This window comes from Nannobrachium achirus (genome assembly GCF_963921795.1).
Source record: "Nannobrachium achirus genome assembly, chromosome: 3".
NCBI lineage: Eukaryota > Metazoa > Chordata > Actinopteri > Myctophiformes > Myctophidae > Nannobrachium > Nannobrachium achirus.
Window position 1 is genome coordinate 3,767,796 of NC_137812.1, and position 23,173 is coordinate 3,790,968.

At 41.5% G+C, this 23,173-nt stretch overlaps 2 protein-coding genes across 2 annotated transcripts in view; one reads left to right on the plus strand and one right to left on the minus strand.

Annotated features, from left to right (window-relative positions):
• Positions 1-23,173, minus strand: part of LOC308281310 (uncharacterized protein) — a 277,254-nt gene that overhangs the window by 241,399 nt on the left and 12,682 nt on the right. The gene's annotated exons all lie outside the window — the stretch shown is intronic.
• LOC308281431 (caspase-7-like) lies at positions 490-22,028 on the plus strand. The gene is made up of 7 exons (XM_080721608.1): positions 490-503; positions 3,367-3,476; positions 12,347-12,498; positions 14,656-14,784; positions 17,128-17,303; positions 18,053-18,191; positions 21,296-22,028. Exons 2-7 carry the CDS (start codon positions 3,367-3,369, stop codon positions 21,451-21,453), a joined length of 864 nt encoding a protein of 287 aa, XP_080577734.1. The 5' UTR covers positions 490-503; the 3' UTR covers positions 21,454-22,028.

Below are 23,173 nucleotides of genomic sequence, written 5' to 3' on the forward strand. Positions count from 1 at the left end.
GGTGCTGGTGCTGGTCTTACTGCTGGTCTTGTGCTGGTTTTTCTAGCAGGGTAAACAGCTGATAATCAATGTAGGACCCCCAATGTAAACAATTGCCATGCCCATTGTGCTTATTTGTGGTTTAACAAGTTGTATCGTATTCATCTGAACAGTCCTGTAGCCATACTTTTCCTATGCAAACTCTAATACAATAAAGTATTCAATCAATCAATATGGTGTGACTTACGGCTGAATACATATCGATTTAATGGGAGGTTTGAGTTTGAGTGTTCTTTATCTTAGAACTAATAATAAGCAGCTAAATATTATGCATGATTGTGCCGTGCCACGCATATATTTATAGCTGCGCTAGCCCTGAATACATGACTATCGATAGTCATGTATTCAGGGCTATAGCTGCGCATTCCTAAACATTGGTGCTAAAGTAAAGTGTGACATTTCCCAGTTGACTTGAACGCACCTCAACTTTAGTTTCTGTTTGACGGTGAAGAAAAGAAGTCGAGGTGAGTCTCTGGCATGTAAACACGTTGTTTATGTCAATAAACTCTACCAAAACCTGCCTAAAGGCAACACGTTGTCATTAGCAGTATGTATCTCTCCCAGATAACACGTTCATGTACTTTAATGGTCAGCTGAACGTGTCGTCGGTTCACAGATTAATATCTGACTTTATAGACATCATAAGACAGTATCATAACTGCCTCAAGGAAACACGTACGCAGCCACTAAACCAGTACATTGTATTGTTATGGAGTTTGTATTGATACATGTGGCATGTTGGGCAAACTGCTTAAAGATGTAGCTAGCTATTGTTCATACAAAGTTTGCTAGGCTACACTTAAACCAAAATTTTCAACAACAACAAGTCTACAAGTTAGGCTACTTAGTAAAAGTTTTAGTCCCATTGAAGTTATACTTCTTTCTTTTCTAGTGTGGTGGAGGTTATGTTTTATGTGGTGCATGGTACATGTTATGATTATGAATGAGACAGTGAGTGATTGAATGAAACCTAGGTCTACTGTACGACATGCAGTGTAAATATTAAGCTACTGTAATGTATATGGATAGATGTAGAATTGTCTGTTTGGACAAACTGCACCCCAAACTGTTGTTGTGCTGTTTTAATGTGACACTGACAATTTACTGCTTTTTGTCAAGCTGCTAAACTACATGGTAAAAGAAGAAAGATGAACTACTTGAAAGTTAAATCATTCTGAATATAGTGCAGCTCTGATTACACTGCTCTGGTGCAGCTGAGCTACTCACCAGCTTCATGGGAAATGTAGTTCAGTAGATATTTATAGCTGACCTTATTTGCCCAACACTGTATAGACTACAGTATATGTTTACGTGTCATGAAATTAAATTAATTTGGAGCTGCAATTGGGGAAAGTGTTGGTGAATAGGGATGAAACATTAGCCTATCACAGCAAAGTTAACTGGGTCTAACTAATTGATTCATTTTCAACTCAACTGTAGTCTGTAGTCACAAGTTAAAAAAAAAAAATAACTATACAGTTGGGCTGTGATTATGAAATTTCACTTTCATAACAAATAATTGTGATTAAAGTTTTTGTCATTGAACCGCAACATTATGAATAAAAATTCAATTTCTGTTCTGATTTTATGGCTTTGAAGTTGTGCAGAGCAGATATGACACGTAACCTAAATATACAAAGACATGACTGACATATTTAATAACTTTATATTTTTAATAGTGGAAATATAGCCGATCTACAAACACACATCGAGCTTATAGTTCTGCTATTGGCTTTATTTTTTTCAGTGTTTGAAAATATATTTTTCAACATTGAAACGATTATGACGATTATGCAACAATAATTGCCATTATCTCAAATAATTGCAATTAGCCGATTAATTATGTAATAATAGAGCATATGCGCATGACATCATCATCATACCCGGAAGTTATGCGGGAACGCCTACTGAGTGGGAAAAAAAACTACTTTCTGGCCTTGACAGCCCATACATCCAAACAGAAAAGTCCTGTCTGGTTGCATTAAACAACGTTAAACTCACTTTGCCACTCGATTTGCCACTCGATTTGCCATTCACTTCATGCATGCGCATAACCTCTATAGCAGAGGTTCCCAAACTTTTTTATCTCAGGGCACCCCATAAATATTGTTTTAATCCGAGGCATCACTACATTATAATTTTCACTCCCAGCACCTTATATTTATCGTTGTCGCGTTGAAACCTTGTATGTCCAAAACCGTTCGTTTTGTATTTATCATCTTGAAAATCTTTTCACTAGTTTTGTGCTACAGTCTTGTATGATGAAACAGGGCTTTGCTTTACCAAAAGATGTACACATTTGAAACTTGGAGATATGAGGTTTCTGCCCGACAGTGACGATATGTTAGTGATTATGTTGCGATTATGTTGCGTGACAGGGCACCCCAGGGTGCCCCGTCACCCACTTTGAAAACCCCTGCTCTATAGTGACTGTACAAGCTCCTAACTTCTTGCAGTTTCAAGAAAACAGAGCTGAAAGAAGGGACACAAAGAAAAACAGAAATACAACAACAGCAGGATATGCTTCTTGTGCAAGTAGAGGGACATTTGCAGCATGTTACAACTTATGACGGTGGTGAAATATGCAGTGTCATGGAGATGATGTAACATGTAGTTTACCGCCTAAAGTGGATTATTATTCTGGCCTACAAAGCCAACGTTTTTCAACTGGTCAGCCAGATGAGATAAAGGCCAGGCATTGACACTAAGGCTTGCCTATACCTGCCCCCGGCAGGACAGGTAAATAAAACATCCGGGCAGGTGAAGTTTGCCTTCTGGTTGCCCGAAAGCAAATGAGCAAGTGCTCATTTGAGAGGGGACGCAGCAACCGTCTATAAACACAACACCAGATATCTGTCTAAACACCTGAATGTGGTGGCCATGCAGCACGCTCTGTCTTCTGGTCTGTGGGATGTAAAATAAGAGCAATGTTTACTTGTTATAATATGCTGCTTTTACTGATGCTACAATTAAAAATATAAAATAACAAGTGTGATAAACTGTAGACATTCAATCATTGCTATGTAGGTATTTGGTATTTGGATTTGGAGGTATTGAGATATGCATTTCTTTATCGCACAGCCCCAGAAAATACAGAAATAGGTGTTAAATTGAGCGGTAATTAAAATCTCACCTATCATGTTATAATGGATGATTTACTTTTCGGGCAAGTAGAACATGACCTGTACTTGCCTGACAGGCAGGTGTCTTTGAAACCTTAGTGTCAACCACTGTTAAACTTGCGTGGCTGTGTGTGTGTGTGTGTGTGTGTGTGTGTGTGTGTGTGTGTGTGTGTGTGTGCGTGTGCGTGTGCGTGCGTGCGTGCAGATGGAAGGAACAGGTAGTCCTCCAGAGATGGAAGAGGAGTGTCAGGAGGAGCAGGGAGACGCAACCGACGCCAAACCTGACCGCAGCGGGAGGTTCCTGCTCTTTGGACGGTAAATGAACACACCGGCAAACACACACCCACACACACACACACACGCGCGCATCCACGCACACTCAAAGTGTGGTCCAGGGCCCCTCAGGGGTCCTTGACCAGGGTTCCAGGAGTTCCCCAGCAAAACAAGGAACTTGTAATCAGAATCAGCTTAATTGTTGTTACAGTACGTCACAGGTTTACAGGGGGTGGTTGAAGTTTTCAACAAGAAGATCCATCTTTTATAGCAGTGGCTCTCAAACGTTTCAGGCTGTGAGCCCCCCAAATAATCATATTATGTGAGCTGGGGACCCCCCCAAATTAATTATAATTATCTGAGTTGAGGCATTACATTTACTTTGAATATTGTCCCCCCCACCCACAGGAACACTATAAAACATGGTTTTATAGTGTTCAGGAAGGGGAAGGGGACTGGAGAACACGATAGGACCAGTTCTGATAATCCAGTGTCCTGGTAAAGATAATACATGCTGCAGTCAAATATTACAGACATCCCTGAGAATAGTATCGTATCGAGGCAGTTATAGAAGAGGCTGCATACATACGTAGTAAAACTGCTTATTAGATTTTTTGGATGTTTGAAAATGGCAAATCTACAAGCTCACATCGTGTTGTGAGCTTGTAGGTCTGCTTTTCCTTTGTCAGGAGTATAAATTAAGCATTTTAAGCACAAGTCATTTTCCAAATTGCTGTAGCATAATAACCCAAGCCAGTCAGCGACTTCACTGCCTCATCCGCATAATGTAGGCCATGTCACTACTCACTATTGATCTGCAGATTTGACCAAAAGGCTGCATTATGTTCACTCTCCAGCAGAAGGGACAAGAGAGTAGTAGTTAGGGACAAAATACACATACTATAATACACTAACTATAGAGCATCACAGTGAGGTGTCGGAAGTCCATTTTCCATTCATTTTCCATTCATTTTCACCATAGGGTTTTTCATTATCATTGAATTGCTAAGACTTTGTGGCTGATATTATCAGCCACAAAGTCGTAGTAGCAATTCAATGTACACTTACCACTAGGCTGGTGGTTGTAAAATGGTTCTATATGCTCCTGTAGAGTATGTATGCAATCACTCTAGTTTTAGTAAAAACAAGTTTTAATCAAAATTGCACAGAGAAGAACTGCATTTCCCATACTGCTAAACATGTACATCCTGTGAAACCGACGTCTGGTCTAGCTTCTTCTTCTTTCACATATCTTGCGGTTACCGCGGAAGTAGCTACTGCCCCCTGTCTTCCCGGCGGATTATTGCACTTCAGCAGAACTCCGTGAGCGATCGTCTTTCTTTTACAAATATGATGCACTATGTTAAGGATGACGATAAGAGCGTCCACAGAGATGACAATCACTACATTTCAGGCCATATGCTGGCCTGGATAACTAAACTGAGCGTGATTTAAGGGCTATATTTCAGGAAACAAGTGTCATTCGCAATGCATTCTGGGAGTGTAGTTTCCGCAATTTTAAAATAATGATGTACACAGTCTTGTACCCTGCCCTTTTTTTCAGCTTTCTAATTGATCTTTGAATTCAAAAAAATGTGAATATTGACAGGATTCCTCTCCAGCCGAGGTGGCTTTGTCCAAGGCTTAAAAACTTTTAAATAAATACTTTATGAAATGTCTATGGAAGAAATGAATGCGGAAAACGCTTCCGACACCAGAGTGTGGACGGGGTGGGGCTTCAACTGCGATGCTCTATAAGACGGATGCAGACAGTCTGTCTGCATTTCATCCATCCGTCCTATGACTGGACAGTGGACTCACAACACGCTATACTGGAGTGGTAATTAACGAGATGATTTCACATAGAAATCTTTACAAAAAAACGCCAGTACCAGGAAAACAACAACAATTATTATGTTTTTTTAATGCATTCTTTTTACTGGCTGAGCAGGCAAGAGGAAGGAGTACTGTGTTGTTCTGGCCTGGACAGTTTAAATCAGTGGTTCCCAAACCTTTCAGCACAAGACCCAAAAGAGAAATTACACCTTTTTGTCCAGGACCCAAACTAGTTTAAAATAGTAGATCTACAAGCTCACAACAAGTTTGTAGATCTGCTATTTTCTCTAGGCTACTTCTTAAACGCTTTATTTATTTATGGTAATGATTTGACCATTTCATTTTATTTATGAAAAAGTGGGTCCCGAACCACTATTTGGGAAACAGTGATTTAAATACTTCTCTGCCAGCGGACATTAGGGCTGTCACGATTAATACATAATCGTCTATTCGCGATTATTTTTCATATTCGCGAATATTTTTCATATTCGCGATTATCGTCAATTATCTAATTTAATTAAAAAAGTAGTGAGTTTTGACAATAAAACCATTCTTAAACAAGTTAAACCTCACGTCAACACTTGCATTCTTGAATGCGCCTCCCCCTTGTTGCCACGGGGAAACGTGAACGCTCAATACTGGTCCTCTCGGCTCCTCAGTCAGTCAACACAACAGCAGCACGGCACGCACTGTCACACAGCACAGGCAGGCTGGCTGGCTAACTAAAAATGCTTAAACAGTTTGTTTTTTCCAGACGGTCGGAACAGACACATGTACCATACACATCCCGGGACTATATATTCCTTTTGATACGATACAGAAAAAGGCGTTCACTTTCGTTTCAACACAGAGGACTGGAGTCAGTGCCTTTACTGCAGCTTAGCTTAGCATAGCTCTGGTCCATAGCGTTAGTGGAGTTCTCCCTCCACTAACGCTATGGACCAGAGCTAAGCTTAGCACTGCTGCTCTGCTGTGGAGAGAGAGGATGATGATGATGATTACACACAGACGGCGACTAACTAACTATAGATGTTGGATCGTGGTCGTGATAAACATTAGGCCTATTAGGCTACTGTCGCTATTTTCAGCTGTCGGCTATTTTTGCAGTTGTCTGCTATTTTCACAACGCAGCGCGACGCGTTGTGAGCTTGTAGATCGTCTATTTTCACAACCCACCGCAACGCGTTGTGAGCTTGTTGATCGGCTATTTTCACAACGCAACGCGACGCGTTGTGAGCTTGTAGATCGGCTATTTTCCACAACGCACGCGAGCCTATTTTCACAACGCACCGCGACGCGTTGTGAGCCTACAGATCGGCTATTTATTTTCAAATAGCTACGGTAAACAATAGGGCTAAAGTTAGCAAGTAAATGTACGTAATAGTTACTTTACACCACTGAACTGATGTTTAAAAAGCAATTAAATTGCTCATTAAGGTACAGTGTGAGTTAGCCCCATATAGAACCTCACCCGTCGCTGCGTCCTGTTGTGCTCCGAGATGAGGTCCTAGAAACATGGCCGCTGGAATCGGGCGACAGCCTCCAAATCACAGTTGGGAAACACACAAAACGAAATTTTGTCTAAAAAGTAACGGCAGTTCCGAGCTCCCAGACTGTAAAAACCTCACATCGGTACATAAAACATGAACTGCGGCATGAAACAACCCCTTAAAATCGCTAGTTTTGTCAGCCGGTAATGTTTACAAGCCTGGAAGTTGCAGCCGGAATGGCAGCATTAGCGGCCTCTCTGGTCAAACGTAGCCCCAACCGTCGCTGCATTCGAACAGACATTCGACCAGAGGGGCCGCTAATGCTACCATTCCAGCTGCAACTTCCAGGCTTGTAAACATTACCGGCTGACAAAACTAGCGATTTTAAGGGGTTGTTTCATGCCGCAGTTCCAGCGGCCATGTTTCTAGGACCTCATCTCGGAGCACAACAGGACGCAGCGACGGGTGAGGTTCTATATGGGGCTAAGTGTGAGTATGAGCTCAAAGCCTATTATCATAGTGGCATAAAATGAAGGGGGGAAAAAAGACGATATATTCGTCAATCGGCGATTATTTGTATGACAATTAATCGTCTGGAGAAAATCCTAATCGTGACAGCCCTAGCGGACATAATGTTTTATAATGTTGATTCCTGTATTGGTAACATACTGGTTGTACGGTAGGATAGTATTAGGAAAGAATAGCAGGATAATATGATGGTAGGATATTATTTTCCAAGTTGCAATGTACCAATACCAGATTTACATTCTGTAGCGTCCCCTATATCTGTCAGTAACTCACTCCACTCTGCGAGCCTTTGGCACAGTGGGTCGTTGGCTGGACCGGTGAGCCGTGGGTCATCTTCATGAGTTCGATCCCGGCTCCTGGGCGCTGCACTGTTTGTTACACTGGTGTCAGAAGAAGGCATGTCGCTCTACGTGAGGGCCTTGGTAGAGTGAAGCGCTTGGATCTGAGCCATGGGGAGAGTCTAGTGTCAACAACCACATCTGTTCACTCTGACATAGACATGTATTCCAATTCCAATTCCAATTTGGGGCGGTGTCCTCATTCAGTGAGTAGTGGGAATTCTGCCCATTATTACCTTTATACTTTATTTTGCTTGCTGTTCAGTGTACCTGACCAAAGCCTCAGGGTCAAAACGTTGTGTTTTTGAGCAGTGCTGGCTTTGCAGCCTGACCATCAAGTCGACAGGAAGTTTGACCGAAGTGTTTCAGAAAACTCAGGTCAGGATTTAGAAAGCTTTTAAAAAAAAATCAGCCTCAGGTCTAAATTGTGTCAGTGCTTCTAAACCCAACCCTAAACCAATGTAGGACTAATGAGATGTCAGACTTATGGGCAGTCCCCAATTTGTCACCCATATGTGCAGTATTATGCCCTAATGTTGGAAACCTACATTTTGTAAAACCATTATAGAAAATCTTTACAAACTTATATAAAGGAAAAACCTGAATAAACTGAGTGGGAAGTGTAACAGGAAACAGGTGACAGTAGCCTTTTTCCCATTGAAACGTACTACAGTAGCTTGCCATGCAGTGCACCAGGCACACTCACAGTACAGTAGTTCACATCACACTGAAATGATTGTTGTCGATCTGGTTCTTATGACAGCTTTTTAAATTTGAATCCTGAAAAGTGAACAGTTTGAACAGTTGAGGTTTTCACAGACAGAGATAATATCCAGCCAAATTAGTGACGGTATACCGTCACTAATTTGGCTGTTCGGTGCCACAGAGATTTTGTGACTTCCTGAACCGAACCGAAATAAATTCGGCTCTAAAAGTGGAGTATGCTTTGGCCCTAAGTCATTTTGGTGGGGGACCACCATTGGATATCAGTTAGTGATGTTGTTTTCAATATTTACAATAATGTACGTTAAGAGATGACTATGACGGGGCGCCTGCTGGCCTACTGGTCCAGGCGCGTACCACTTAGGCATTGCCACATAGGCATGGATGCCTGGCGGCGTCGCCGGTTCGATTCCCGATCCGGACGACCTTTGCCGCGTGTCACTCCCCATCTCTCCCCCCATTTCCTGTCATTTTACTGTCCTAGTATCCAATAAACGCATAAAAGCCCCAAAACAAAAAAAGAGATGACTATGACACTCAGGTAGCCGTTCAAGGATTTTGTCTTGCGGATCTGCCACTTTTGATCCATTTGTGTGATGCTCTACTACAGGGGTGGGCAACTTTGATGATGGTGAGGGCCACTATATTTTCACCTTCACTCCATGGGGCCACATTGCATATTGCTGTGTCCTACTTTGTCATTCTAAATATCTCATACAAAAGAAGCAAAAATAGTAGATCTACAAGCTCAAAACGCATCGCTGCGTTTTGAGCTTGTAGATCGGCTATTTTTGCTTCTTTTGAATTGGATTCCGAAATTATTTTTGTTCTTTTTTTAATTGGAATTTAATTTCAAACACATTTAGTTATGTACTAATGTTAACGTTTTGAACCTAAATACAAAAACAATGGACATAAAAAATACATTTTAATACTACTATACTAGTCATTAAGCTACTAAAATAGACTGACATAATTAAAGCAGGTCATGGTTGGAATTGTAACAGCTGAAATCAATAATATATCAGTATTCCGGTATTAACCTGTGGGCCGCATTAAGTGAAGGTGGGGGCCACATGTGGCCCCCGGGCCGCCGGTTGCCCACGTATGCTCTACTATGATCAAGTAGGCGCATTAAGTTACAAAAAAAGTTACAATCTGGAGATCAGAGGTGTGTGTTGGTATGTATGGAGGGGTTGTATTGTAGTGTCAGTCACTCAGCAGCGGCCCTGGGCAGTGCGTTGCGTTGCACTGTGTGACCTCAGCACAGCACCGAGGGGTGCAGGGGCCATGCTTGAATAGAGCTGTAGAAAGCTCTGGGTGCTGTGTGTGTATGTGTGTACCTGTGTGTGTGTGTGTGTGTGTGTGTGTGTGTGTGTGTGTGTGTGTGTGTGGCGAGCTGACTGCTGACTCAGGGGCCTCTGAACGTGCCGCCGCACCCGCCCTCCCCCCCCCCCCTCCCCCCCCCCCCCCCCCACCTCCGACCTCTGCCACACACCGACCCCATCCAGTCTCCATCCAGCACACACACAGAGAGCATGACAGGATCCTAGCACACAGCCCCCCTCGGACAAAAAAAAAATCACAATTAAATTATCACCGAGAAGACGAAGAAGAAGGAGAGGTGTTTCAGATGCAGAGTGGCGTAGCGTTGAATGATGAACCCAGGTAAGAGAAGTAGGCTCCCCCTCTCCCTCCCTACCGTTCCCAAACCCTCCCTCCCTCCCTCCCACCTCCCCAAACCCGCCCCGGTCGATCCCCCCTTCCCTCTGTGCCACCGAGTTGGGTGCTTTGCCCGCACCGCAGTTGACTGGTAGGGTGGCACAATTTGGGAAAGAGAGGTGGGGTGGGGGGACAGTTAGGAGAGGAGGTGGTAAAGTTCTGGATCACATGTTGATCAGAGTATGGCTTGGGTTGGCTGTGTGTGTATGAGTGTGCGTGTGTGTTGTGTGTGTTTGCGTGCGTGCATTGTTCGGGTGCTTGGGTAACCTGATGACTAGGCCCTTCTGGAAGCGGCGTGGATATTGTGAGCGCTCCCAATGGGCCCGCTGCTGGGGCTCACCTATCTGGATGGCTCCTTTAGAGAATGGAAATATGACAGGTCGGTGAGAATTTGCCACTCGTGAAAGATTTCCCCTGTCGCTGGATATACTTTTCGATTTTGCACCATCAAAGATTTGATTTTTTTCGATTGTGTTCATGAGAAAAATGTGTTAGCTTTTTTTCTCGCTTCGATCCCGGAGACTGTGGATTACTTGCGACCCGCTTGGCCATGACCTTAATGCCACATTTGAAAATGTATGTGCTCTTTGGGCTCTGAGTAAGTGGTTACAGGGCTGTTTATTTATTTTTTTAACGCTAAAGTTGAGTTTGTCTCATTGTCGGAAGTCGAAAGTCGGAATATGTGTCTTGGAAATTCATGTTGTTGTACTCTAAAATGTCCTTACTTACACACAGAGAATGTTTTTTTTTTTGTGCGAGTGTGATAAATTCACCCCGAAAGTTGTTTGTGTCATGAGTATATCCACACAGAATGGGAATATTAGCTTTGAAACGGCATTGTTCTTTCATTGTGAATAAAACCATCAACCTGTGTGAATGACGCATCGTCTATGATATGAGTAGTTTGATTTGAAATATTCACAGACACATTTCAGATGTTTTTTACATCACGCTCGCTGTGTTCAAAGATCCTAGAAAGATTTGACGACATTTTGAACACCATCTCTTATAGGACAATTGTTTTATTTATTTTTTTACAACAAGGGTTTGTATTTTAGATAAAATGTAAGTTGAGTGTTAAAATGTTTTCATTTACTGCTTTCTATCGTTTTAGCGATTTTGATTTTCAATGGGTGTGGGCATTTGTACTCGTGGCTAAATATGTATTTTTTAGACACAATAAGTCAGTGATTTCTTTATTACGGGTACTATTTACAGTAACACTACTAGCCCCCATAAGTCACATCTGCCAATGAAAGATTGCAGTGCATCTTGGGAATGGGCTTATTGTGTCTAAACATACATTTTTAGCCACTTGTACGCATGCCCCCACCCACTGAAATCTAAATCGCTAAACAATAGACAGCAGTAAGTGAAAACATTTTAACACTCATCTTTTCTTTTCTCTAATTACGATTTAAAATATGAACCCTTGTTGTCAAAAAACTAAGATTTCCTTTAATGGGTTAGGCCTCTGTTGGAAGTTGAGCTTCCACCACTTGTAGACTGCTCTCCTTTAATTCATAAAAAAAAAAGATTATATTTGATTTAACATATTTACAGTTTACATACTTGCATTATACTAGCTTTGTTTGTTGATTGTTAAAGGTGAGGCTGTTATTTTATCATACTTTTAACCTAATTGCTCTGTAATGTTTCTCCTGTGTTTTTGTCTGAACATTCTATTAGCTAAAATATTCATTCATTCATTTTGACTTTTTATATTACAGATTTTCACTTCAAGTGATTCACTTATGTGGAAGTAGGCTAATACAGTATTGTACTGCAATTGTACTTTGTTTTATGGGAATTGTGTCTGACAGAAACAAAATCTAGATAAACTTGGAAATAAAGCTTTAACCATTGATTAGCTTCTTAGCGATTATCTTATTGATTACTTTTTCGAATAATCCTTAAAATGTTATATATCAATTGACTTAAAAAAAAGAACATAATTATCTTTTTTATAACCAAACTAAATTCATTAGTCCGATTAACCACTTTCTTAAACCATATGTTATAATTCGTAGCACAACGGTACGAAGACCCCGAAGCTCGCAATTCGACACGTGTGCTGTTTTTGGTATATTGGAACGATTATTTTATTATTTAGTAGTCGATTGAATCTATTAGTGTGATCAACTGTTGCACCTCTAGTCTGCATTGAAGACAACATTAACTTTTCTCTCAATGTTTGTGTGTGTGTGTGTTGGTGGTGCGTGTGTGTCTATGTGTGTGTGTGCGTGTGTGTGTATGTGCACGTGCACTTGGTCAGTAAGAAGAATAAGGATGGCCAGCCGCGGGAGCAGGATCACTCTTCTGAAAGCCATTACCGAATCGTTTCACCAACATTCCAGTATAAGATGAGCCACCAGCGCGTGAGCAAGTGCATCATCATCAACAACAAAAACTTTGATGAGAAGACGGGTAAGATGGCCCACAGCCATACATCCATAGTTTACTTTGAACTCATTAAGGGCTGGGTCTTGCCTACAAACTCACCATCGATACGCATCGCGATACAGAGGCCACGATGCGATATGTATCGTGATATGCGTTCATTTTGAATAAAATAAAATAAAATACTAAATTTACTTTTGCAGTCCTAAACCACAGAGAAACACTTGTAAATAGCACATGTAGAAGCTTGTGGCACAAAGTGTGGTGCTGTGTGAACCTGTTCTGTGTATCTGCTATATTTGAGAACCGCTGTTATAAATCCTAAGAGCTTTCTGAAAGACCCACACAGTATGTTGGCTTAAATCTAAAATGACACAGATGCTTTCCCCGGGTTATAACAGGTTAAAGGACAACTTTGTTTTTTTACAACATGTTTTTTTACAACAGGGGTTCATATTTTAGATTGTAATTAGAGAAAAGGAAAAGTGAGTGTTAAAATGTTTTAATTTGCTTTGTTCCATTGTTTTATCGCGTTTACCGTGTTAAAATGTGGGGCATGCGTACGCATGGGGGCATACAAGTGGCTAAATATGTCTTTTTAGACACAATAAGCCAGCAGTTTCTTTATAGCTATCTACAGTAACACTTCTAGCACTCATAAGTCACATCCAACTATGAAAGGTTGCGTTGTATCTTGGGAATGGGCTTATTCTGTGTAAAATGACATATTTAGCCACTTGTACGCATGCCCCCAACCACTGAAATAAGAATCTCTAAAACAATAGAAAGAAGTGAAATAATTTCAACACTCATCTTTTATATTCTTTAATTACAATCTAAAATATGAACCTTGTTGTAAAAAACTAAAGTTGTCCTTTAACTCTGAGAGTGTACTAATCTAATGAAACCAAATTTGAACGCTCTCTGGGGGGAACCACTTGAAGCCTAGCAAAACCTATTCTCACACGAACATTCGCAGAGAATTCACAGATCTACAAGCTCCCAACAGGTTATGGTGCAATGCATTGGGAGGTTTGTACATTGTATTGGCTAGTTTTGGCGTGTGTAGAGCAAAACAGGAGGGGACTAAGGCACATACACAAGGGATAATGTCCGGGTTATTATTGAGAAATAAATCCCGAAAGGGTGATAAGGCACCTTCCAACTTCCAATTGATTGATATCTATTTCACCTAATGATCGATCTCTATTTCAATTACTGTAACTTTATAAAGTACAGATAAAATAGATTTATGCAAGAGAAAGGCCATGCAGTTGATCAATATTGATTAATTTCACATTAACAATGGTGTTATTATGTTGGTGCTTCACAATAACCAACAACACAAATCTTTATTCTATCCACCCTGTCTCCTGTCCTCCTTCACTCCTTAACTATCAGCACCCTCTACTGGCTGGATGCTGTAACATGAAGAGTAGATAAAGCCACAGTAGACAGGTTTAGCCAGAGGAGACATGTCTCAGTGAAAAGATAGAATTGACAAAACATCATGTCTCATAGCAAGGTACATGGACCTCTTAACACAAACAGTAACATCCTCTGTGTTAAGTTGACCAGTCCACCAGTTATTTTATCTAGGGTTGTAACTACAGATTATTTTATTCTCTAGATAATTATTAGAGTAATGGAATAATATAAAATCTAATTTTAATTAAACAACGGGGAAATTCGAATGGATTTTTGTATAATCTACTAAATCAGTTTGTCTGATTAACCACTTACTGTAAGCCCTATTTTATGTTTTTGCTATTTTTCTGAATGTGTTGGAAAACCTTTGAAAAAACAACAAAATTAAAAAAAATATGTATATATTATAATTGCTGAAATAATTTGTTTGATTAACTGCACCCCTACATGTACTGTACGTAAGTACATGGAGTCTCAGGGGTAGAGCGTCTGCTTGACAACCGGATCGTTCCCAGTTCGATCCCAGTTTCCCCCAGAGTTAAGTGTTGAGTCCTTGAGCAAGACTCTGAACCCCTAGTTTCTCCCGGTGAGCAGGTTGGTGCCTTGCATGGTTTCCTCTGCCATCGGTGTATGAATGTGTGTGTGAATGGGTGAATGTAATGCACAGTCTTTTTAAACCACCTTGGATAAAGGCTCTATATAAATGACCCCACTTACCATTTACCACGTCAGACTCATTGTGTATCAAATCAACAGGGATGAACGTCCGCAACGGCACGGATCGCGACGCGGGCGAACTCTTCAAGTGCTTCAAGAGCCTGGGCTTTGACGTGTGTATCTACAACGACCAGACCTGTGAGAAGATGGAGGGTCTTCTCAAAGATGGTGAGTAGGACTGTCACCATTACACATTCAAGGTGACCATTAGATCATTGTCACTTTTTGGCATTGAACATTATTGGAGCATAAAAAATGTGTTTCTGTTTGCCTTGCAATCAAAAAATGCATATTTCTTAATTTTTCACTCAAAGCAGTAAAAAATCTACAAGCTTACAAAGTGTCATGAAGCGAAGCATTGTAAGCTTGTAGTTCAGCTATTTCAGCTATGTTTAATGTATGAACGTTCTTCAACATGGAAACGATTATGACAATTATGACCAAGTAATTGCCGTTATCTCAAATAAGTGCGATTAGAGGACTCTGTAATAACTGTGACTGACGAATGGTGTCCTGGATCGCTCACAAACACAGGCTACACAGACCAGGGGAGACAAATGGAAAGGAGAGGGAAATATAATAATAATCGTGATTACAATATTGTACAAAATAATCAGAATTACCACTTTAGCCACATTCAGCCCTAAATGAGACTGTTCCAGGCATGGAACCTGAAAAACTAGTGGTTTGATATGAAAATCTAAGAAACTAAGCAGTAAATGGCCAGGTTTTCCAAAGCAATTTTAGCCCTTAGTAGATCACGCATGGTCGTAGAGACCAAGCCCTGACCGCCATGTTCTCGGGTTTAATAGGTTCAGGCAGAGTGACTTATTTAGCCCCCTTGCCCCTCTACAACTACACCAACATTCAGATTTCACAAACAAAGTGCTTAATAAAGTCTCACACCTTTCTCAATATAACAGTACAGCATTCTATAATTACCTGTGGATACCAGAGGATCTGTGTTCTTTACTATGAAGCCTTTTTATCCGATCGCTTTCTGTGTTTCCTAACTTTCCTTGTATTTCCTGGTGTTCCAACTTCCCCATGCGCACCAACCCGATCTATGGATCGATCGGACGATTATATAAAAAGGCTTCTTATTAAAGAACACAGAGGATACGGGTAATTATAGAATGCTGTACCATATTTAGGTACAGGTGTGACACTTTATTACTTTTTTTGTGAAATCTGAATGTCCTAACCCTAACCCTAACCCGGCCAAAGTCCTAATTTAGAAACCTTTATCTCCCCCATCCAAGGGAAATTCCCCTTTAGGCTAGTGGTGGATAAGATGTTTGGCTTACTGTCCCTTCCCGCATGGGAGACCTGGGTTCAATTCCTGGCTGTTGCATTGGTACCATGACCTGAATGAAAAACTGTGTTTTCTGGGTGGAAACAAATACAATTAAAAACCTGCATAGCAGAACCAATACAAAGTTTAGGGTTGCCCTTCATTATTGGGGAGGCAGGATGATTGGTTCCAAAGCAATCTAATATAATTCTCAGTCTGAATCATGGAAAGCCATGGAGTACCTGCCTGAACTACCGCGACGCTTGATTTACATACTGTATTTGTGAAACGATAACCATATTAACCAGGGAGCTAGGTAGGAGTCTTAATGTTTTCTTTATTGTAACTACAACTGGAGAACATGGATTGGTTATTTTGTACAAAACTATGATTCTGGGTCCTTCTAGTAATCTAGCTCTATACCCATTTACCCAGGGGAGCGTGTCGACATTGCGACATAGCATCTGTTCGATGGTCCATTATTTCGACACGGGTGAATGTTAACCTGGTGAAAAGCTAACCTACTGACGCGGGTGAGTAGCTATCCTGCCGACGCTGGTTGTCGAAAGAATGACACATCGAAAGAGCGAGATTTCCCCCTTACCCAGTACCTTGGCAGCTACAGCTCAGTGGGTAGAGTGGGCTGTCTGGCCTCGGAAAGGTTGCCGGGTCACGCTCTATTCTGCTCGGTCCCTGAGCAAGAGTCCATGAGCAAGGCACTTGGACCCCTAACTAAGGCTGGGCAATATATAAAAAATGCAAGGTATACATACACTTGAAACGGCTTGAAATGATTGGTGTATGTGTCAAATTAATACACACTATGCATGCATGGACCACATGCAAAAAAGCAGTCCATCTGTAACCAGGTGTGGTCATTTCAATAAAACCATTGTTGGAAAATGGAAATAAGGCATTTAATGTCTTTATTCTATGTGTACTGTGCAGTGTGCATGCATGGATATGCTATTCATTATCTGGGTTAGACAGGCAGTGGACCTAAAGCAGAAAAACATTTAAAAACTATTATGATGCATATTGTTTTAGCTAATATTTTAAGTAATATCGATAACAAGGTATTCAACAACGTTATTGAATATCGAAGGTTTTCCTAATATCTCCCAGCCTTACCCCTAACAACAGCTCCCCACAGAGAGCTCGCGCTCATCTGAGCACTGGTGTGTGTGTTTATGTGTGTGTGTGTGTGTGTGTGTCAGCCTCGCAGGAAGACCACAGCGACAGCTCGTGTTTCGCCTGCATCCTCCTGAGCCACGGCGAGGAGGGCATGATCTACGGCACGGACGGAGCCATGCCCATCAAGACCATGACCTCGCTGTTCAGAGGAGACATGTGCAAGAGCTTAGTGGGCAAGCCTAAACTCTTCTTCATCCAGGTACGCAATCTGCACACTGTTCTGTTTCGCATGGCCTGTTTTACAGTGTGGCTCTGGTTCTGGCTGTTTTCTAAACGGAGGCTGGCTTTTGAAAAAGGACATTTAATGCTTGTTTGGTTGTTGTGGGCAGTGATGTCAGATTGTTTAAAGTGTTCAGCTCACTACTGTGAGCCGAGCGGAAAACAAAAGGCAACACAACTACATTTCACTGTGGCACTAAATGGCTGTGGAATAGTATAATCTAAATATGGACCATTTCTAAACTCTCTATTACTTAGTTCAGTGTTTCTCAACCACTGTGCCAGGGGACCTTTGGTGTGCCCCTGAGAAGGGTCAAGTGTGCCCCTTGAAACTGCTTGAAAGCCAGTATTGTATTTATCATTTTAAAAATGATTTAAACTAGTGAAAACAGCTAATCTACAAGAACACAATGCCTCGCCTTTCCCCCCCTTTACAACAAATATTTTAGGCTGTAAATAGCCAATCTACTAGCTTCAAAATTGGCTATTTTGACCAAATGTTTACCCCTAGAACAGGGACACTAGGATGTAAATGATTAAATAAAGGCATAAAGGTATTGTTATCATTTCACGTGCATAATGTCCTCTTTCAGACTGCCACGTCAGCAGGAACGCAGCACATTTCATGCCTGTACTTTTAAATGTTCACTTCTTAATTGCCTCCACCAGGTCATCGTGGAGAAAGCCACTCAGGATCTCAGTGAAATGTCCTTTCATTTGCTCCACCAGGCTTGCCGCGGTTCAGAGTTCGACGATGGTATACAGACAGATTCGGGACCCCCGAACGATACCCTCGAGACGGACGCCAATCCCCGGCACAAAATCCCTGTAGAGGCAGATTTCCTCTTTGCCTACTCGACCGTGCCAGGTAAAAAAAAAGGTCACAGCGTGCACAGAACACATGCCTCGTTTGCCAGGTAGATTAGGGCTGCCTGAATACAGCAACAAGCATAGGATAATAACTTTCACCAAACTTGATTTGGTGAAAGGTTTCTTGGCTGAATAGGGTATCCCATAAGGCTGTCCTGTGAGGCCCATGACCCTTAAATCTGGTTATTTGAACCACATAATCCCTTTTTTGCTTTTTTGCTTTGGCAATTTAAAAGGATAGAATTATGCACATAAATTGCTGCTGTAACGTCTCCCGCCACAAGGTGGTTGCAATGCACTTTAAGGCTGATTTTCACACAATGACAAAAATTCACTAGAAAAATATTGTTCCTTCGAAACAATTGTGGGCTCGCTTCAAGCCAGAAAACAATGGCTATAAAAGTACAAAATGTCAAGATCGCAGGCAGTGCTCTCTTTGACGTTACTGACGTCAAAGATCGGTCCATATTGTTCCAAAAATGTGTTGTACAAAAGTTGACCCGCTGGTGGCGATATAACAGGCCAATGTGAGAAGGGTGGTATCTGTTCCTTGACCTATTGGGAATGTGCTTGTAAGATTTCATGCACATTGCAGGCTGTGTTCATGATTTGAGGTGTTTTTGGCTTTGGCCACTTTATAGCTGCTTGCAGCTATATTTTCTTTTCTTTTTTGTGCAGGGCTTCCCTCCCTTCATTTCCTCCCTTCCCCCACCCTCCGACCCCTTCCTTCAATCCCCCACTCCGTTTGTATCATGACACAATTAAAATACAACAACAATATAGTTAGGTCAAAAGGGGCAGTTCCGTGACCGTGGAGAGCGAAGGTCTGTTTCTCAATGGATTTGTCATCTAGGAGGGTTATTAAACAAATTTGGCCGGGGTGTATTTTTTAAAATGGTTGGGAAAATGTTTGACAGCTAGGGTAATTTTCAGTCTCATTCACCTACACTATAAAGGAAAAAATGCCTACCCAATCCATTGCAAGCATTTGTTTGGCATAAAAACATTCCTTGGGCTAAGAACGGACCCTAAAAGACTGTATAAATTGATGACTCATCACTAAACCATAGTTTCCTTAGCTGTTTTTTAGCCCAAGGAATGTTTTTCATGCAAAACAAATGCTTGCAATGGATTCAGAATAATTAAAAACCCCTAGTTTGACCCCTCACATCCCACTTAAAGCAGTTTTTTGGGAGTCATTCACTTACTATACACTACACTATAAAGGAAAAAAATGACTACCAAAAAATCTGCTTTAAGTGGGATGTGAGGGGTCAAACTAGGGGTTTTAATTATTCTGAATCCATTGCAAGCATTTGTTTTCCATGAAAAAACATTCCTGGGCTAAAAAACGGCTAAGGAAACTATGGTTTAGTGATGAGTCATCAATTTTTACAGTCTTTTAGGGTCCGTTCTTAGCCCAAGGAATGTTTTTCATGCCAAACAAATGCTTGCAATGGATTCAGAATAATTAAAAAGCCTTAGTTTGACCCCTCACATCCCACTTAAAGCAGATTTTTGGGTAGGCATTTTTTCCTTTATAGTGTAGGTGAATGAGACTAAAAATTACCCTAGCTGTCAAACATTTTCCCAACCATTTTAAAAAATACACCCCGGCCAAATTTGTTTAATAACCCTCCTCGATGACAAGTCCATTGAGAAACGGACCTTCGCTCTCCACGGTCACGGAACTGCCCCTTTTGACCTAACTAATAGGCTATATACAGGCTTGTGATGGCAAAACACATTTTCCATAAGAACATATTTTATTACATCTCGTCTGCCTGGTTGATGTTCTTGCATTCTCCATTACACTTGCCACAAGCTTTGACCCCCTGCTTTTTACAGCAGCACCTGTGTGTACTACAGTCTCCTCACAGTTGCAGCTGATTAATTTCTATATAGTCTGGGGCAATGGGGTCTGTGGTAGGGCCTTCTTCCAGTTTCCACCCGTAGGAAATACTGCTGGGTGGCTTATTACCCCAGGGGGGCCTTTTGTTTCCCCCCACTCTACCCTATCTTTTGCCTTTTCTTCCTCTAACTCTCTCCTCACCATGTGTCTTTGGAGACGCAGCAGCAACCTTTTGTTTTATTTATTAGAATAAAACAAAATGCAATGTGCATTATTTTCAAATTTTCTCTTTTTAATAATTCTGTGCGATTAGCATATTCCACACACGTTTAAAGCTTGTTGGATCCATGATTTCGAGGACATTAAGCTGGTGGGCCAGTCAAAATTGCGCAGCATGCTGGAAGTGGCTGCAGTAGCCTATATAGATTTGTGTGTGTGAAACAAAGCAGTAAAAACCTGAATGTTACTTGACAGCAACGTTTACCTGCAATAAAAAAATGGGTTTGAGATATAATCAAAATCCATTACAACATGACTGGATAGACCAGATGGTTTGAGTTCTAATCCAAACCCATTACAACATGATTGGATCAGATGGTTAAGAGTTCTAATCTTGTTTTTATTCTAAGCAACTTTTATGTCAAATAAAAAGCTGTTTAAGTTGGTGTCTAAGAAGCTATGAGCTCCTCTTATGAACCCAGTGATGGACTTACAGTCTAACAACATTGAGCAGCCCCCTGCGTGGCTCCTCTTCTGAGTCTGAAGTGTTTGATGACTAGACCAATTGTGACCAGAGCCGCTATAGCAGAAATAACCAGTTGCACAGCAAAATGTGACTCACAGAACCGTATACCTTCAAAGAGAGAGAGAGAGAGAGAGAGAGAGAATTCAATTAACATTATACATATTTGTGTTATGTGCCATTAAAGTCAGGACGTTTTTAAAGCAATGCATAGTCTCAGCTAATATCCGATGAAAATACTTCTACCTTATTTATTAGAAACACAACAGCAGTTGCAATACATTCAAGCATTCACATAAGTGCATGACATTTAAAATGACACCTTTGCTGTATAATTCAAGCACATTACTCTAAATCCAATGATTTAATTTTTGTCATTAGTATATTGGGAGAATATCTGCAACTATTCTGTACCCATCTGCTAGTTGTCATACCTTTGTTCCTCAGACAAGTCTGGTCAATGTGGAGTTCAGAGACAGCTTCATCCACAGGGTTCTCCACCTTACAGGTGTAGCTGTGGTCTCCATCCTGGTCCTTTATGTCCAGAAGCAGAGAGAGGTTGGTGGAGAGGTCAGGACTGCTGGTCTGGTTGAGTCTCTCCTCTCCTCTGAACCAGGACAGGGTCACGTCTCTCCTGTTCTCCACAGAACACTGCACTGTCAGTGATTGACATCTGTCGTCCACCGATGAAGCATTGAGTTTGATGTGTAGAGTGGAAACAGGACCTACATTATAGGAGAGAGATGACATCTATTCTGTAAAAGTGTGTAGACTGAAAGAACTCCCTGACCAGGATATACAGTAAGTCCAAATATTGTATCAAATGTTCCTTTTATCCATGAGTGAGGATGGAACCAGATCGTCCAGAAGTATTGATTTCTATATCTCTCCTTTCCTTTTCAATGCATGGTGGGACAGGTCTCAAAATCACACCTTCAGCACTTAAATGAATGAGAACATGTCAAGAACCAAAATCACACTTTCAACCATTCAATGTCTGTATGCAAACAACAGGGCCATTCAGTGCATGTGTAGTAGTATGGGCGTCGGTTCCCATTGCCCATCCTCCTCCCCCTTGTTAGCTGCCTGATTGAAACCAGTATTTAAGCAGCATGGTCTTCAGCTGTGAGTTAGATGGTTGTCTCCTCTCGCTGGTGGGGCACACTGAAGGTGCCCTCCAGCTCGCGCTGGCCTCATGGGCTCCAGCAGCTACACATTCATTTGCTCAGTAAAGGTACGTTCCCAGGTTTTGCTGTTCAAGTAAATACCCTTTGTACGTTGCATGGTGAACTTGAACTTGACTGTGACTGTTGTCTTTTTAGCCTTGATGCTACTGATGATACAAACGCTCTGTCAGGAACTTTGGTTGTGAGGCGATCTAGTGCCACGCACATTAGGTAGGTGTACAGTCCTCCCTCTCCGCAGTATAGTTTTGTTTGGTGTCTTCACCAGACTAAACATGGTGTTTGTATTATTCCAGTTACTAACATCCTCCCGGGGGCCGCTGCGGAGACGGGACTCTGTGAGTGCCGCTCGCATTAAAGTGGTAGGTGTGCATCTCTCTGTTCCTGTTTCTGTGAACTTTATAGTGTAATTAGTAAACTAACCGGGCCGCTTGTTGCCTGTTTCAGGGCCAGGGCAGCTGCTGCTTTGCGGACCTTTTACGGTCACCAGCCAACGTCTGATACCATACCACTCTTCCTCCATTCATAAAGTTGCCGGCGGGCGGCACGAAGACACGCCGTTGTACGGCTCCTTACAGCCGTCCTACCCGGCGGTCCATAGCCCGGCTTTAAGGCCAGCTTTATGTTTGTTATTTTGCTTTATGGTTTATTGTGTTGGATTATTTAGTGTATTTTGTTTATTTGGTTCATTTACTTGATTTAATGACAACTATCCGGCACTAGGCCAGTATATATACAGACGGCAATATTTAGTTTCACTAGGAAACCAGTCCTATATTGAAACTACTGTGAATCATTCATTCTAACACCTGTCTCTTTCTATTACGCAGGCCACGGTGCTGGGGCCTTACGGTGGGACAGGGGCGGCCGCCCAGGGTTGTGGTAATCCCCCCGTTTGCTGTTTGATTTATATGATTTTGTTTATATTTAATTTGCTGTGATTTGTTGGAGAGCCACTGCCCTGGGGCGGTCGCCTTGTCCCTACTCCCCCTGCCTTATGCACCTGGCCCATAGATAGTCCAATAGTGTTTTATTGTTGATTCGCTTCATGTCAGTTTCCATTTTAAACCATTACCAGCTCTATTGTTAAACTGACTATTAAAAGAAATATATGATCTGCTGACTGAAATAAGCTGCCTAATCTAAATAAAGAACGGTTTTGTACTTTTGTAGAACACGTTTCTGCCTGATTTACTGTAAAG